This window comes from Aulostomus chinensis, chromosome 3, assembly GCF_037954235.1.
Source record: "Aulostomus chinensis isolate RoL2024-O1b breed Wild chromosome 3, RoL_Achi_v1.0, whole genome shotgun sequence".
NCBI lineage: Eukaryota > Metazoa > Chordata > Actinopteri > Syngnathiformes > Aulostomidae > Aulostomus > Aulostomus chinensis.
Window position 1 is genome coordinate 8,848,568 of NC_141322.1, and position 18,927 is coordinate 8,867,494.

Below are 18,927 nucleotides of genomic sequence, written 5' to 3' on the forward strand. Positions count from 1 at the left end.
TCATTTTGAGGGTTTTCATACTTTCAGCGCTTATTTTGCACACAGACTGTATTGTTCCCAGATTTGAGGGTGTGTTACACAAGGGTTCCCTGGAAATCGGAGCAGATAATGCCCTGATGTAATGTGGAGTTTACATGGTTTCTAAGAGACTGATTTACTGCTGTCTTGCCACCCCTAACAATAGTTGTCCAAATCCTTTGTAAAGTTACTTTGTTGCACAAAGTTACCCATTTTTACTACTTGTTGTGTTTTCTGTACATTTTAACTCCAGCATAAATCATCTTTTATGTAACCCTTAGCAGACTCTGATAATTCATTTTGATGAGGTTACTTATGACATAATAATCGTCTTTCTCTTGCAACAGGCCACCATTCTTGGAAAGATAACAGAGGTATTTATTGTACCCTAAGTGCTGTGGCCAGCTTCTTTCATCGTGATGGTAGAGGCCAGCTGTGCTCTGTTACAGACTGATTAAGTGTGCTGCTATGTTGGGGGTGTACCTTTATCTCACCCAGATCTGTAGAGCCCTTCACCATAGGTGCATTAATATCCTTACACACTAGAACACAGTGAGTTATGAGTTAGACCTTGTAAGGGATGTAATAGTCAATTGGTAATTGAGGCTCACCTCCCCTCTCACCTTTAACGAGCTTTAAACATTTTTTTACTTAACCCAACCTTATGATATTTGTCTTTATAATGTTTTACAGACTCGTCAACCAGTGTTTGTACAACTGCTGCAGGGGGTATTTCGAGTATACCACTGTAACTGGCTTAATCCTGTGCAGAAGGCTTCAGTGGAGGCTTGCATTAAAGTACTCTCCGATGTGGGTAAGATATGAAACCAAAACGATGAGGACGGAAGTTAATGTTTTGGGAGATATGCTTATTGTCTGTCCTCCCCAGACAAGAACATAGATACCCTTCTCTGCTATGTGCTACATTAGGGAGCTCGGATCCCAAGAGACTGGCTTACTGCTAATTACAATGTGCAGCGAATGGTAGTGTTTTGGGAGTTGTCGTATACCTCTGTCAAAAGTCATCAAATACATAAGGTTCAGTATTTTGATTTATCCAGAAGTAATCCTCCAAATACCTCTCTTAAAAAGCCAGCCACTGAGTCATGATAGTGCTTTTGAAGTTCTCTGAAAAGTCACTATACTTGTCAGGAAAGAAGCTTTGATTTTTTTTTTGTCTTAGTCTAAAATTGCTATGTCTCACAGTTGTTATTTCATAGAGAATATTAAGTAAAGCTCTAGTTATATGAATGCTGGCAAAAACCATTTAGAGAAAAGTGTATTAGGTTACTTTTGAAAGACATATGTTACAGATGTCATCCAGCAAGATTCATGACACTAACCGAACTAGCAGTCAGCAATATCCCAGCTCCTTAAGTGCAGCCCAGAGGAGAAAACGCTATATATCTTCTTGTCTGGCATGCTTCTTTAAGCTTTTTTTTTTGCTTTTTGTTTTTAATATTGGGAATGAAATTTTCAAATGTAGAAAGAATTAAATGCATATGTTTTAAATATTATGTCTACATAGCAAAAAGCAGAGCCATTGCCATCCCAGTGGACCTTGACAGTCAGGTGAACAACTTATTTGTCAAGTCAAATAATGTTGTACAGAAGAGCATCCTTAACTGGAGACTATCAGCTAAGAACACTTCCAGGCGAGACTCTGGCCTGACTTCCTCCAAAGACTACAGAAACATCATTGAAAGACTACAGGTAAGTAGACTGACTTGTAATTTGACTAATTTGACTATTAAGTGTACACTCCTCATTTAATAAATGTAATCTATTCAATATGTATTTTGATTTACATTAATTTAATTCAACAATTATAAAAACTAGTTAAGCATCAGCAGTGGGAAAATGCTTATGGAATGCATTTCCACTCCATGTCCTAATTTTTTATGGCATGATATGCTCACTTATTTGCATATGTGTAATACAAACACACACACACACACACACACACACACACACACACACACACACATATATATATATATATATATATATATATATATATATGTGTGTGTGTGTGTCTGTGTGTGTTTGTGCGTGTGTATTTATACATATATACATACACATTTATACACACACATTTATACACACACATATATACATACATACACACACATATATATGTATATGTGTGTGTATATACATACATACATATATACACGTGTGTGTGTGTGTGTGTGTGCATCCCGGGGGCGAAACTGGGAGACAGTTTCACAGGAGGGGAGCTTAATAGCTGAAGGTTCTGGCTCTCATTCTACTTTTAGAAACTCTAGGAACCACCAGTAACCCTGCATCCTGGGAGCGAAGGGTTGTTGCTGGATAATAGGAGACTATGAGGTTTGTCAAATACGAAGGTGCCTGATTGTTGAGGACTTTGTATATTAGACTGCAATGGTTGTGAATGCTCTGTTTTGTTGAGTTATCATGCAGTGCCCTATCTTGCACATGGAGCAAAGCTGTGCTTGTGACTCAATTGGCAAAGCTACGGTATCTTACACCTGTTTAGTTGCAATTTCTGACAGATCTGCAATATAGCTAATGCAATGCACCTGGTCTAGGTGGATGGTTCAAAAATCAAGAGAAACTAGAGGCATGTGTATCTCACATTTGGTTGAGGAGCACATCTCCGCAGTCACAAAAATAAATTCATTCATAATGCATTTTTTCAGACAGGAGTATGAGTTAGTAAAACGTAAATAAGTTATATCTAAGAGGTCCGCCTGACCTGTGCAGAGACACACACACTGGTGCACACACACACACACACTGCTCCCTATCTTAAGTTTGTATGCAAGAAAGTGTGTTCACAACAAACAAATTTTTTGTGATGCAATGAAATTACATACAAAGTGTGAGGATGCAAAATATGGCTCCAAATGCAACAGAGTCAGTAGGCACAAAGCAGAGATGACAGTATCAGTTGTGGCTCTCAAGAAATGGTGATGTGAATTCTGAATTCTGAATATGGACAGGGAATAAGCTTGGCCTGACCAGAAGGGCATTAGATTAATTGGATCATGTGACATAGTCACACAATCATTGCTTAAATTTTTTTTTTACACTCGAGTGTGAACACAGCTTTATGGTGATTAAACGCACAAGCCGCCATGGATTTCATTTGTACAAAATGTGTTGAATCATCATGCACCAGCAGCAGGACTACCATCCAGGCCTGTTCCCTCTTCTGGGCTTCTGACGCAAAGCGAAATTCCCCTGTCAGCTGTGCCCATATGCCTTCACCATTTCATGGACATGTTTTGGCCAAATATGCAACTAACCAATCAGAAAGTCTCTCATCACCTAAGAGGCAGCAGTGCCAATTGTACAACCCTTTTCAGCATAAAGTGGAGCTGAAGCATGAAAAGGAGAAAGAAGACAGTTTAAGATCCAGGAGATACAGTAAATATCAAGTTAAATGGTCAGATATAAGATCTTTATCATCTTTATGTAATGGATTTTTGTTTTTTTTGGGGGGATCTCAATGGACAGACACAAACACTACAATTTACCAGGTGCTATGTTGACTGATCAGTTAAAAAAAAAACCTTGGCAGCTGTGATCCTGTCCTGTATGTTATAGATTGATGTGATTATTATGATAATTATTATGATTTCTATATTTTTAAAAGATATGAGCGATAATGATGTTAGATAGACACACATGCATCTGTGCATGTTGTTTATTTTGATATTTTTATTTTTCCTCCCCTAGAAAATATTAAGGATGGACATTTTACTTATTTTATTCAAAAACTAAATTAAAGGTGCAAGGGTGATTTTGGAAATGTCTGTGTGTGTGTGTCTCATGCTTGGTCTTTTACACCCTGTGCCTGCATTTAGGTGAGGGGCCTGCAGGTCAGAGGCCAGATGCTTTTGGCTAAACATTCTGGGTAATGGTGGTGACTAATACATGTCAGTGCAATAGAGGGTTGCTGGGCAGCAGGACCAACATCAGGGCTGTCATTCATAGACAGCTGATTTGCCATCAGGATGGGGCAATTGTGAATCAGGCTAATCATTGAGCAGGTGAACAGCTCATAGACAAATATCATTTCACATGTTCGTGGTTTGGGTTGCACGGTGGTGCAGTGGTTAACACTGTTGCCTCACAGCAAGAAGATTCCGGGTTCAAGCCCAGGGGATCTTTCTGTGTGGAGTTCGCATGATCTGCCTGGGTTCTCTCTGGGTACTCGGATTTCCTCCCACAGTCCAAAACCATGCAAATGTGGAATAGGCTAATGGCATATTCTAAATTGAGGCTGAGTGTGAATGGTTGTCTGTCTATATATATATTGGCCCTGCAAGTGACTGGTGACCCGTCCAGGGTGTACCCTGCCTCTCACCTGAAAGCTGCTGGGATAGGCTCCAGCCCCCCTAGTTTAACAGGATAAGTGGAAGAAAATGGATGGATGGATGGATGGACTTTTGTGGTTTGGTTTGTCATGAACCTTTTAAAGAATGGATGTGCAGGTGACCTGTGCATATCTGGTATTACTATCACTAGTGGTCAGCCTTAATATCAGGTGTGAACACTCAAGGTTTCTTGAGATAAAATCAATGAAACCACATTTAGAGGTGTTAGTAAAAAGTCTGATCATGTGAAAAGCTCATAGAGAGATATTATTATGGCTGCTTCAACATCTTTGGTGGTGTGATTTGTTGAGAACATGCTGAGAAACAGACCCAGTCTGTATTTGCTGTTTTTTCACATCTGCTTCTAATTTTTGAGGGAACACAGTGAAAGCCACTGGCACTCACTGTCACTCTCTGGTTTAAGAGCTAATGGACGTCATTTTAAGCATGGCAAAAGCTAGCGCTTGTTCAGCCAAGCTTCATTGTTAGTTTCAAGCTGGCGCAAATTACGTTTTCATGCCAAACAGCCTCGCCCTTTAACTGGCACATAGACTTGCACTCCCCTCTGTGCCAGCAGATGCTTTAATATGTTCATGAGGCTTGGTCTAGCGCAGTCTTGGTGCATTGCTGTGCACAAGGAGATCTGTTCCTTCAGATGAAAAGCACTTGCATCTTGAAATTGGTGGGCCACTGAAATAGCAAGGGCGACCTGGGCCTTAAAGGGAATGACACTTGGCACTCTAAATGGTTTGATTGAGGTCACATCCAAAACACACCGAAACATGTTTCATCCATTGATTATTGGAGTGACATTATCAGATGTACTGCTTGTAATGAATTGTACATTGATTAAAACCTTTGCAAGCTGAAGTTATCATTGTGTTTTTTTGTATAATGAGTATACAAAAAAGCACTATGTTTTTTGTGAGGAAAAGGTTACTGATGCCAATGAATAAAATTCTCACAGTAAAGTCTTTCGATTAATTATTGGAATTAGACTCCAATGCATGAAAGTAAGCAATCTCAAAATTAAAATGATTCACAAGAGTAACCCTAAATTAATCACCCAACAACATTAATAAACTATCACAGCAGAGTCATCTCAAACCTTGCTTGTATGTCTTCATAGGACATAGTGTCAGCCCTGGAAGACCGTCTTCGCCCTCTTGTCCAAGCAGAGCTCTCAGTACTTGTCGATGTCCTGCATCGTCCAGAGCTGCTCTTTCCTGAGAACACCGAGGCTCGCAAGAAATGTGAAAGTGGAGGATTCATATCAAAGTAAGGCTGACCAACCTGCTGGCAAACCAGCTATGTCTGCACCTAGTACAGGTCATTTTTATGTTGAAGATGAATCAAAGAGAACAAATGATCTATACAAACAAGTGCGATGATATGTAAAATGCTTGACTGAAATGTGCATCTGTTAAAGAGAGTATATTCAAACCTGAATGGAATGAAATAAATGACACAGGTATTGCTTGAAATAAATAAAAATGCTTATGTATATAAGATGATCGTCAGAGTGGAAATACAAAAAATAAATCATACAATTTTAGCTTGTGATGCTGAAACCTGCACATTACTACAATTATATTTGAGATGTACAATCAAGGTATATGTTTGTGATTATGTTGATATGAAAATTTAAAATAAAGCTGTTCTGCCACAAGTTACATCATGGAAAGCAGTCTAAACAAAAAACATTGATACAAAAAGTATTTCTAAATATCATTAAATCATCAAACACCAAGGAATAGAAATACATTTTTGGTTAAAATCATAGAATTAGGATCACAGATCAATATTCCAGTAAAAAATGTAAACACAAGTACTCTCAAGATTCATCGTCTAATCCCAGGATAAACAAGTGGAAATTTATGAATAAAATCATATGTCATGCCTATAGTGGCAGAATACTGATGAAATGAAAAAAAAAGTATGATTGGAAGGATTTCACTGATTATAATGGCAGCAAACATGGAGACATTGTTTTTACAGGGATTATGTTGTTCCTTACATATATATCTCTAAGTAGTTTGTAGAAAAGTGTCTACCTTCACTTGCCTTGGAGAATTTGAGTTATATATGGGTCTTGGGTACATATTTGGAATCCAAATAAAAACTACAGTTCATATTATACTTATAACAATGATCAATTACAATGTATCTAAGTTCTAAAATTGTATTGCAAAATAATTCATTGTGTTTGTTTGACATTTCCATGTGTGCTCAAGTCTTGTAATACATTTTTCTGACTGGAACATTTCCTCCAACTCTGTTGGATAGAAGATACAATAAAACCACTTGGGATTAGAAATCAGAAAATATGTTTAAATCTGACTTGTCATTTGTTCAGTTGTCTACTGTAGTTATGTTGTTAAGTAACAATAATACATGTAGATATTTGTGCTTCGGATTTTTTCTTCTCATGACCAGACTGATAAAACACACCAAACAGTTGCTGGAAGAGAATGAGGAGCGTCTGTGTATCAAAGTACTGCAGACATTGAGGGAGATGATGACTAAAGACCGGGGCTACGGGGAGAAGGTACTCTGTTGTTTTTTTCTCATTATCATGGTCAAGATCCACCCACATGAGTCAGACAATGGCATCTCAGCATACAGTTGACCTGTCCTACCACACTGGATTCACTGAGGGACATGAGATTATAAAGAGGCAGGAGTTTCCTTGATTGCCTAGATGGCTCTTGAGTTTCATGCTTATGTTTATATTCAACACACACGCATGCGCACACACACACACACACACACACACACACACACACACACACACACACACACACACACACACACACAAACAAATCAACTTTTGTAACACCATTCACAACATGCATGTACAGACTTAATTCAAGTACTGTACTACCATCCATTTGCTGCTGTTGTCATCTGATACTAATCTGTAACAGCCACCTTGACACTGTCTACTTGTTTTCATGTTAGTGGGTAAATTAACAAACTCTGACCAGAGGATAAAACCTGTAATTACAATTTAACTTTTAGTCATAAAATGGAATGCGTTATTTCAGTTTTACTGCAACAAAAATGTTGGACCCTATGAAGTCTGTATCCTCTGTACTTTCTCCTCCCAGATTTCAGAATTTTTATTTTCCCCAAATTCAGTGCAATTTTTCATGATTTCAGTTTATTTTGGAGACTTTGTGAGGAAAGCACTGTTTTCACTGGAGAAACAAGAACAGAATAGGGTACTGAAGCTATTTTTAGAATCAATAAATAAATTTCTTGCTCTGACTTCAGGATATGGATCAGGGTGGTTGAGCACACACTTGTAGCTGTATGCACAACTGCTATTAGCATGTGACTCTAAAAAAGGAACAAAATATCAACATCTGTTACTAATCAAGAATTCCATGACACAAATAAAACACTCACAGAAACAAAATAAACAAGAATGGGGGATGGTGACTGTTATTCATCATTGTACCTAATAATTTATGTGGTCTAGCATTGGGCTTAAACGTCATGTTCTTTTCAGGGCCCAGTCTTAATGCTGGCCCTGCACACTGTTTGCACATTGACACCAAGCGCTGCACTGTGCACACAGTGTGCACAGTGCACACTGTGTGCACGGTGCAGCGCTTGGTGTCAATGTTGGTTTCTGACCAATGGAAAATATATTTGATCACAAGTGCATGCACCCATCAATGTATTGATCTTAAAATGAGATGCAATCCTATAATGGGCGCATTCCTACATTGAGGCAAACCAAAGTGAGAACTTTGACCAAAATAAAAAAAACAAGGGTGGATAAATAACACATTTCACTCCGTTTGTTGTTGTTACACATACGTGGAAGCGCAGCAGTACAAACATCACAACGAAAACACACCAATAGTTAAAGATTAATGTGTATATCGTGCTTGGGTGGATTGAGTGGCATCTTAATTACCTTTGTAAAGGTGGGCCTCTGTAAAGGACCCAACTTGTATTCTAAGAGAATAAAAACAATATTCAATTGATAACTGTTAAAAACATTCAGTGAAATAGGTGTGTCTCCACATTAAAAGAGACGTGCGAACATTTTCACAAGGCACTACAGGTGATTTCTTTATTATGTGTTGTATTGTTGAGAGATTAGAGAGGCTGCTTTTAATAGGTATAATTTATGAACCTAACAGGACAGAAGAAAATCACAATTAAATTAAAGAGAAAAAAGAGATTTGTTTTTTTAGACAGACAAGAAAGTTGTTTCTCCTCAGCAGAATACAAGCATAAGTTTGTCAAATTTGCTGAATCTGTCATTTAGAAATGTGCCAGTATACAAGTGCCCCAGGGTCCTTTAGGGAATGGGTGGTAACATTTTAATTGGTATTTATGTTTAAAGGGATACCCTAGCACACTCTGATCACTTGATGTATTTTCATAAATGTATATGCTCTTTACATGAAAAATTAGTCAGAAGATATCATTTAATTATTTATATGAAACTAAACATTTTGGCCCAAAACAGACCTATAATTAATTTCCCAAACTTATGTACATGGATTCCTAAGTGTACACAGTTATCAGGAGGTAGGCCAAGTAATTTACAATCCTAGCTACTCGTGGTGCTCGCGCCATCATAGGAAATAAAGGGCACACAGCAGGAGGTTGAATATTTCAGGGGTTAGAACAGGACTTATGGACATCCCAGGATTTTGGGAGGCACTGGATCTTGGGAGGCACCAATCTAACTAGTTTAAATTGATCAAACATGTCTAAAAGAATGTCACTATCACATGTCTCTTTTACCATATTGCGTGTGAGTGCTTGTGTGACTGTGCTTGAATTTACTAATCTCGCTGTACTAACTATGCACCCTACTTCTTCTCTTCCAGCTGATTGCCTTTGATGATGAAATGGATGTGGCTGAGGTTGATCATTTTACTTATTACTATTGTGATATACTCTTCACTTGTCACCCACTAACAACACATACTGTATGTGCTTTTAGCATCCCATTCGCATTTGTGAAAGCTGCTTAGTCCATCCTACCTTGTCGTGTGCCTGTGAGATTTCCTCCCAATCTCCAGAAGTGAAGCATACTGCTAGTCTGTCTTAAATGCAACATGCTTATTTTGTTGGACATGTACATCTATATTGCTGTTCCATTTGTAATCTTGATTTACACATCTGAGTGATTATATTGAAAGAGGACAGTGGTGACTGTGGGATTGGCAAATAATTTGTAATACCATTATCTCAAGATCCTGAGTTATTATTACATCATTTCAAGATAATTAAATTCTTTTTCTTTCGATAACAGGTTTAACACTAGAAACCAACCTTTGTTATTTTGATATTTAAAAAAAACCAATTCTGTCACTTACTGGGTCATGGTTCTACTTTTGGATCATAGAGGTATTACATTGGAATGCAATAATGCATTTAGTTCCTAAAAATAAATGGTTAAGTCAATGGAGAGAACAAAAAAGTTGACTTACTGTATCTGTAGAATAAGAATAATACACCACACGCATCCCACGCCTGTCTGAAAAAGTGGATCTGATACATTTTGTAAATTCTAGAACTTTGTGTGTTTGTAAGGTTTTAATTTCCCAAAATTGTGGGAGGTAAGTTAAAAGCCAAAATGTATAGATTTACACACATGTTTAATACTCAAGCTGATCATAATAAATAAATAAAAGATTCAAGAACACATGGAGACATCTTATTTGATTTCACAGTCCACTCCATTTTACTAATACAATTCTGGACACAAAATCATCCATTCCTCCTTTAATTTGACTTGTTTATTTTGCTCTGAAATTATTTTGCTGAATAAGATTGCTAAAACTTAACACATGTAAAACAAAGATAGTATATTCAGAATATATATATATATATATATATATATATATATATATATATATATATATATATATATATATATATATATATATATATATATATATATATAATACAAGAAGGATGCCCTGTCCTGCCCAAGTTGTAATCTGAATATATTTCATGGCCCACTTGAACCTTCTATTGCAACTGTAAAAAAATGGAACTAAGATGAAGTGTTTCCCTGTTTAAACTGGGACCAAGCAAGCAAGAAGAACCAACCAAAAGAACTTTTGAGTACTCTAGATAAGGAACTAAAGAAATGAAGCCCTTTTTTTAACACATAATATTAACACTCACGGTTAAATAAAGACAGAAATAATGCCAAATGTAAGCATGCAAAATAAATAGATTAATTCATTATTTCATATTCTTGCTCAGTAGGCTGAGTAAAATGGAAGCTAAGCAACTGAAAGGACAATCTGTATTCTTTTTTATCAACTCTAACCATCTCTAATTTTTGTAACAAGTTTGGTTAAACAGTGTAGTGTGAGGGAAAGGAAGTTAACATTGATGTAACTGACGAAATGGAGAAATTCTGTAAAAGAGTCTGTCCAGACTTTATGCAAAGTGTTTCCACGTATCCCTCCTTAACATGCATGCTACTGAAAAATGGAAATCCCCAGCTTCAGTGAAAACAAGCCTGAACAGAGGATTTTTGTTTCATCCGCTCCACCTATATCAACCCAGTCTCATGTCAAAACATAAAAATACTATGTTTGTCCACAGTGCAAAACATATCAGTTCTACGATAAAGGCCTAAAAATTGTGAAATGTGTACGTTTTTTTCCCCCGATTCTTTTCTATTGGAGCGCCGGTAGGTCATGTGACTCTTTCATGCGGGCCTCTCCAAACAAAGATATGCCGGCCGCTCCCATCATTTTTGGAGGACAGTGCCTTATTCCAAGATAATTTTGATTTAATAAAGCATTCTGATGACATTTCTAGCGAGGTATATGCATTTTGTTTTCATAATCTTCGCTCAATTATTGTGTATAATCTTTGGTTTGTTCGTTATTACGATGAATCTTTCACCTCTTGGAAGAGAGTCGTTACAGTGTCATGTTTCTGCTGTTGCTATGGTGGTTGCTAAGGACTCTACTAGCGTCATTCCAAGTTTTTTGCCGATGTTATGGTTCAAACCACGGAAACCTAAATGGCGTTTATGTTATTGTATTTTGTCGTTACATTGCGTCGTTATCTGAGTTGATAATATATTTGTGGGATTGTTGACTAATAAAAATAATATAAAACATATTGCCCAGGAATTACCATCAAAATATAAAATAGCTACGCTTGTTTGTTGTTGTTTGTGTGATTGTTTACTACAGCTGTTCAATAAAAATAATTCCATATATCTGCTTCCATGGAAGTCGGCCCCCCGTTCTTCTGTGAGAAAATCCAGAAGTTATCGCTCACTCTGAGGAAAAACAAACAAACATTTTTAATACTTTATCTTTTGATTAATAAGACAATCTACAATTCATTTAATTTCTGGATGTTTATTCTACCTACAAAGTACATTTGTAACCATTATAGATCTAACAATCAGCATTAAGAATATAAACAATGATTCAAAATAATGGGCGCGGTCTGCTGACGTCACATCCGTCACAGAGGCTAACTAATGCACTCAGAGGTGGCCTTTTAGTTCTACCATTTCACGCTATATTTACAGATTTATTATTGAGTGGAACAAACCACACTGATGTCTGGGTTAATCAAGGATATCATTAAAGAAATCCAAACTATTTGGCAAGTTAAATTTATCCTAACTGTTCTTCATATATTGTGCTGGTAATGTCATGTCATTTCTTTTCAAATGTAATTTTTTTTCGTTCCGACATGTATATTTTTACTGCTCCAACAAAGCTGTTCCTCTTCATGGGTAACTCAATCATTCAGGCAATCAATAACTGAATGTCTCTGATGCTGTGTAGTAGGTATTGCAGTACAACAACACCGTGATCCTTCCTTTTCAAATGTTTTTATTGTGTTTCTCTTATCAAGTGTTCAAAATGATGACAATAAAAAAAATAATTTATATTAAGCTTTGTTTCAAACAATAATTGATCAGGAAATGAGGGCTGATGGGCTGAAATAGCAGGCTTTGTGCTGTTCAGTGACACCTGCTATAAAAAGGAGTCAAGGCGGTCTTAAAGATGTGAAAATGTTCCAAAGATCCTTCTTCATGTTTGTCTTGGAACAAGATTGGTGTCTGGCCTTTTTTCAAAGGAGCTCCAAAAGGCTCACTTAACCCTTTGAGGCCTGGCTGAGACATGAGGCCTATTGACCCTTTGACCCTGTTGCTCTTTTGCTCTCATTTGGCCTCTACAGTAGATACAGACCTGAAACTTGAACTGTGAGGCCTCTAAAATTTATAAAATCATAATCTGGTGGAATAATTCTATAATCCCCTCCCAAACAGGAAGTAGCTTCAGGAAGGAGGGAGGGCTTCAAAATTTTAAATATTGGTTTCTGGTAGATGTGTGAACTCATCCTAGAAATCTCATCTCATTTGGAGCAACTTAGACCAGTTATGATGCTTAATCTAAAGACTTTGCTAGACTTTGCCACGCCCTTTACGGACAGCAGAAAGGACTTAGGGGGGGTCAAACCACCACAGATGAGATCCTTATGGAGGACAGAACAATATACTTCAACTTCCTAGGTTAAAAGAGAAAAAAACTACCCCCTTGTGAAACTGGGCAAAATTAGGGTCTGTGACTGCTGTACTCCGAGAGCCTTTTGGAGCAAAATTGAGGATCAAATCTGGGTTCTGGTGTTTCTACTTGGGCTACATACACCAAACTTTACACTCATAGTATAATGCCCAAAAACACAAGCCCAAAGACAGCAGCAGTTTTTTTTTTTTTTCATAAAGGAGGTGCACTGTCATTACTTCTATATCTCTGGCAACAAACATGGAAGGGGCTTTTGGGGTCTTGTGTTTCAGCTCTATAACTTCTAGATGGCTGAAAATGTCAGAATCAGTCCTCTCACTGACATCAATCATTGGTGGCACTTTTGGTGGCTTCAGCTCAAATGAAACCAGGGAAGCAGGGCCAGACTTTGACGAGCCCCTTAGGGTTAGTGGATTCCCCGGGACCGTGCTTGGGCCCCTTAGCACCTAGATGGCTGAAATTCACAGCACATGCTACTCTGGGGCATTATATTATGTGTGTAAAGTTTGGTGTATGTAACCCAAGTAGAAATACCAGAACCCAGATTTGATCCTCAATTTTGCTCCAAAAGGCTCTCGGAGTACAGCAGTCACAGACCCTAATTTTGCCCAGTTTCACAAGGGGGTAGTTTTTTTCTCTTTTAACCTAGGAAGTTGAAGTATATTGTTCTGTCCTCCATAAGGATCTCATCTGTGGTGGTTTGACCCCCCCTAAGTCCTTTCTGCTGTCCGTAAAGGGTGTGGCAAAGTCTAGCAAAGTCTTTAGATTAAGCATCATAACTGGTCTAAGTTGCTCCAAATGAGATGAGATTTCTAGGATGAGTTCACACATCTACCAGAAACCAATATTTAAAATTTTGAAGCCCTCCCTCCTTCCTGAAGCTACTTCCTGTTTGGGAGGGGATTATAGAATTATTCCACCAGATTATGATTTTATAAATTTTAGAGGCCTCACAGTTCAAGTTTCAGGTCTGTATCTACTGTAGAGGCCAAATGAGAGCAAAAGAGCAACAGGGTCAAAGGGTCAATAGGCCTCATGTCTCAGCCAGGCCTCAAAGGGTTAAGTGAGCCTTTTGGAGCTCCTTTGAAAAAAGGCCAGACACCAATCTTGTTCCAAGACAAACATGAAGAAGGATCTTTGGAACATTTTCACATCTTTAAGACCGCCTTGACTCCTTTTTATAGCAGGTGTCACTGAACAGCACAAAGCCTGCTATTTCAGCCCATCAGCCCTCATTTCCTGATCAATTATTGTTTGAAACAAAGCTTAATATAAATTATTTTTTTTATTGTCATCATTTTGAACACTTGATAAGAGAAACACAATAAAAACATTTGAAAAGGAAGGATCACGGTGTTGTTGTACTGCAATACCTACTACACAGCATCAGAGACATTCAGTTATTGATTGCCTGAATGATTGAGTTACCCATGAAGAGGAACAGCTTTGTTGGAGCAGTAAAAATATACATGTCGGAACGAAAAAAAATTACATTTGAAAAGAAATGACATGACATTACCAGCACAATATATGAAGAACAGTTAGGATAAATTTAACTTGCCAAATAGTTTGGATTTCTTTAATGATATCCTTGATTAACCCAGACATCAGTGTGGTTTGTTCCACTCAATAATAAATCTGTAAATATAGCGTGAAATGGTAGAACTAAAAGGCCACCTCTGAGTGCATTAGTTAGCCTCTGTGACGGATGTGACGTCAGCAGACCGCGCCCATTATTTTGAATCATTGTTTATATTCTTAATGCTGATTGTTAGATCTATAATGGTTACAAATGTACTTTGTAGGTAGAATAAACATCCAGAAATTAAATGAATTGTAGATTGTCTTATTAATCAAAAGAGAAAGTATTAAAAATATGTTTGATTTTTTTTCCTCAGAGTGAGCGATAACTTCCGGATTTTCTCACAGAAGAACGGGGGGCCGACTTCCATGGAAGCGGATATATGGAATTATTTTTATTGAACAGCTGTAGTAAACAATCACACAAACAACAACAAACAAGCGTAGCTATTTTATATTTTGATGGTAATTCCTGGGGCAATATGTTTTATATTATTTTTATTATTCAACAATCCCTCAAATATATTATCAACTCAGATAACGACGCAATGTAACGACAAAATACAATAACATAAACGCCATTTAGGTTTCCGTGGTTTAAACCGTAACAACGGCAGAAAACTTGGAATGACGCTAGTAGCGTCCTTAGCAACCAACATAGCAACAGTAGAAAACGTAACACTGTAACGACTCTCTTCCGACAGGTGAAAGATTCATTGTAATAACGAACAAACCAAAGATTATACACAAGAATTGAGCGAAGATTATGAAAAAAATGCATATTTCTCGCTAGAAATGTCATCAGAATGCTTTATTAAATCAAAACTATCTTGGAATAAGGCACTTTCCTCCGAAAATGACAGGAGCAGCCGTCATGTTTTTGTTTTGAAAGGCCCGCATGAAAGAGTCACATGACCTACCAGTGCTCCAATGGAAAAGAATCGGGGAAAAACAACGTACACATTTCACAATTTTTAGGCCTTTATCATAGAACTGATACGTTTTGCACTGTGGACAAACGTAGCCTTTTTACGTTTTGACATGAGACTGGGTTGCCTATATGCTGTATCTAAAGAATGTACATACATTCCTCCTCACCACCATAGCACACATCACCCTCATCATCATGTGCGTTTCAGCTCACTCTTACTCTCTGAACTCCCCCAACACCCTCTGCCCACAACACAGGTTAGCTGTCAACTACACAACTCCAGTTAGTCTGGTGCATGGGCTGTTTTATTTTATTGTGTGTGTGTGTGTGTGTGTGTGTGTGTGTGTGTGTGTGTGTGTGTGTGTGTGTGTGTGTGTGTTTGTGTGTGTGTGTGTGTGTGTGTGTGTGTGCCCACGCACACTTATCCAGAGATAGTGATGACAGAGTAGGAGAAAGTAAAGTGATGTTTTACCCATTAGCAGAGATTATCTCATTCCTCCAGAAATAGAAATGTGATCAGATGCAAATAAGGGGAACATAAGACATGACAAGCCCACCACAGCTACAGTTGAGTCCGATCATGTTATTCACTGCACAGTTTTGTTCATCACATGTAAGGTTAAATGGGGGTTACATGGAGATGATGTCACTGTCTGGTGATGTTATTCAGTTGGTGGTCAGTACACAACCCATGCATGTAGGTTACATAAGGCTCTAGTTGGAAATTGTTTCTGTTTCCTCATAATAGTGCTTTAGACTCTTAGCTCTTTTGTTACCACCGACGTGTATCTTATTCGGCAGCACCTCTCGCATGCCCAAAACTTTTGTTATGCCCTGCCTGCTATGGTGGGTCTGTTCATTTTTGTTTTAGATGACAGAGAGTGTTTCGGATGTTCCTCAGCAACGCATAGCACTGTCCCAGTTTCCTTAACTTAATGATGCATGATTATTGGGCTCTAGCCAGCTCTTAAGTAGCAGCAGTTACATAAAAGCATTTTTCTTTCTTTTTTTCCTGTCTTTCGCTTTCCTGGAATTTTAATGTCTTAATTGATGTATGACCTTCAGTGGTAATTGGCAATAAAGACACTATCAGTAGTGTCTGGGAGATGGCGAAGTCACTTCAATAACTAAACAAAACAAATCTTGAATCTCAGTGAGATAAGGTCAACCAAGACAGGATTTTAGGGGATACATGAATTTACATCTGTATGTTGTTGACATGGAGTTGCTTTTGAGTTTTAGAGGCAAAAGCAACATAACTAACTTCAAACCTTGACTAACATCATCCTCTTATTTCTAACCAGCTAGCACCTCCACCTGAGCCAGAAGTCCCTGCTGAGGTGTGTTTAAGACTTATATTGTCCCCTATTAAAGGTGACTGTCATATTGATATATTATGCCTCATTTCTACATTGCTGGATTCCAAAATTTTGATATAGTGTGTAAAGTATGCCTCTGCAAGGTGATAAAAATGTCTTTGATAAAGATAATTTGGACTGTTTTTCAAGCTCCATTTTTGCAACGCACTCTGGGCAAATACCAGACTGAAAACGAACAAGGTGGAGGACTTTTGTAAACACATTGGGGATCATGGTAGTTTCCTTAGTGAATGAACTGACTTCCAAGTTTATTAATGTATATATGGACTCCAGACATCGCGATGTGGAAATTAGGCATAAACCCCACCCCATTAGTCTTGTTTGTCTTTAAGAATAATCCTACTCCTTTAAAATTTTCATCATACCCATTGTTATGTATACTCCAATTGTTCTTTCTCTGTGTTCTTTTTGGCCCTGTGCACACCTTTTATTAAGATCTGTTTTGATGTAATCAAATCACAATTGGATAACACTGCTGTGTGTTCAAACTTGACTTTTAACATGCAATCTCACAAGACATTTCCAAGTTGAATTTAAATAATCATACCATACTCCCTATTGCATTGTTATTAATCTGCATATTTACTGACAGCGGTACATGATTTGTTTTTTTTACAAGAGCAATTGGTGAGTATGTTGCTCAGGAAGCACAGAGATGAATAATATTTATTTGTTCCTGTCGATTGTGTTGATCAACCCATCCACTTATGTCTGTCATTGACATATTTAAAAAGAAAGGAACTACCGTCTTGTTTAGGATGATGTCTGATGTTTGAACAAAGATAGATGGAGAGACATAAAGAGAGGGGGGGGGGATCAGCACCAGTGGTGATACCTACCCAATGTAAATCAGTCAGAAAATAAATGCAAAGAAGAGAGGAATCACAATGATCCAGACAAGGTCTGTTTCACAGCATGTTCTCAATAATCAAAGATTCTAATATCTATATGGGCTTTTCATGATCAGACTTTGCAATGGATACTCTGCCATTCACATGCAGATCAGTGTGTATTTCTACTCCACAAGGACATCAGCTTATGAGTTGGTCCTTCAATGTGGCTCAGGATGCATTTGCTTACACACGACTGAAATAATATGGCCGCATGTGGCACAGACCATGTTGGAATGTGGTTTCGATGACTGGATCTCACAACGCATTGAATGTGTCCACACCTGACTCCTGACTAACTCCTTATGATCCCAATGGATCTTTATCCCATTTGTGCACCTGGCCTTCCTCCACCTCTTCTGTCAGACCAGAACACCTGACACTCTTTCAGTTTGGTGGGGAGAGGCGTTTTAAATCATGAATGAGGGGTTGTTCCCATGCCAGAGTGGTGCTTATCCTGAGTGTGTGTGTGTGTGTGTGTGTGGGGGGGGGGGGGGGGGGGTCAGTCCCTAAATTTTCCCCTCACTGTCTTGAGTACAGTATGTGTGTTTCTCCACCTCAGGCACTTTGTCAGTTTCTTACATGATTAATATAATATATTAGGCTATTTAGCAATTGTGTCTGAGGGAGTGTGCAACCGTTTCAGATGTAGAAAATCTTGTGTAGGATCTTAACTTTGCTAAAAATGAGAAGCGAAAATTGGTTTTATATTATACTTATAAGTTTAAAAGTTAGCAATAAAATTATTTCTTTGTTTTAATTTTAAAAGGAATATCAATCCTCTCCTGCATGAAGCCTTGCCTAGCTCAAGTCTTCCATGAAACAAACACTTCTCTGTTAAATGAATGATCTAATTTGCACTTAATTCCCAGCATGCTAGTAAAATAACTAATTTGCATTGGGATAACACCCTTATTTTTCATTTCTTCAAAACCATTTATTTTGTATTTTATTTTATTGCTTTTTTGCTTACTCACTTCACTATGTAAGGAGCTTGATCCCAGCCAGCCACAGAAGCAACTGGAGGATCAAAGGAGGGTAGGTACTGACTTTGTGGTCTGTCAGGCTTCCATCTTATCAATGGTCGACAACAAAGTGCCCTCACTGTAACTCTACCTCAACAACATGACACTCATCCTTTTCCTCTAAGTTCTCATTTTCAAGTTCAGTTTTATTGTCATTCATCCCTATACAAGTCAAGTTCACAGCTGC

At 37.9% G+C, this 18,927-nt stretch overlaps 1 protein-coding gene across 14 annotated transcripts in view; it reads left to right on the forward strand.

The window, feature by feature from the left end:
- itpr1b (inositol 1,4,5-trisphosphate receptor, type 1b) overlaps positions 1-18,927 on the forward strand; it is a 133,533-nt gene that overhangs the window by 53,082 nt on the left and 61,524 nt on the right. For 8 of the 14 annotated variants that reach the window (XR_015112048.1, XM_086198470.1, XM_086198475.1 and 5 more), the window contains 8 exons: positions 366-392; positions 712-832; positions 1,547-1,731; positions 5,515-5,663; positions 6,822-6,933; positions 9,242-9,277; positions 16,751-16,786; positions 18,706-18,753. Coding sequence is in view for 13 of the 14 variants with exons in the window: in XM_086198470.1 (XP_086054596.1) it covers positions 366-392; positions 712-832; positions 1,547-1,731; positions 5,515-5,663; positions 6,822-6,933; positions 9,242-9,277; positions 16,751-16,786; positions 18,706-18,753 (714 nt within the window). In the remaining variant the exon portion in view is untranslated. The remainder of the gene's footprint in view (positions 1-365; positions 393-711; positions 833-1,546; positions 1,732-5,514; positions 5,664-6,821; positions 6,934-9,241; positions 9,278-16,750; positions 16,787-18,705; positions 18,754-18,927) is intronic. The other 6 variants (XM_086198473.1, XM_086198476.1, XM_086198477.1 and 3 more) reach the window with 3 other exon arrangements.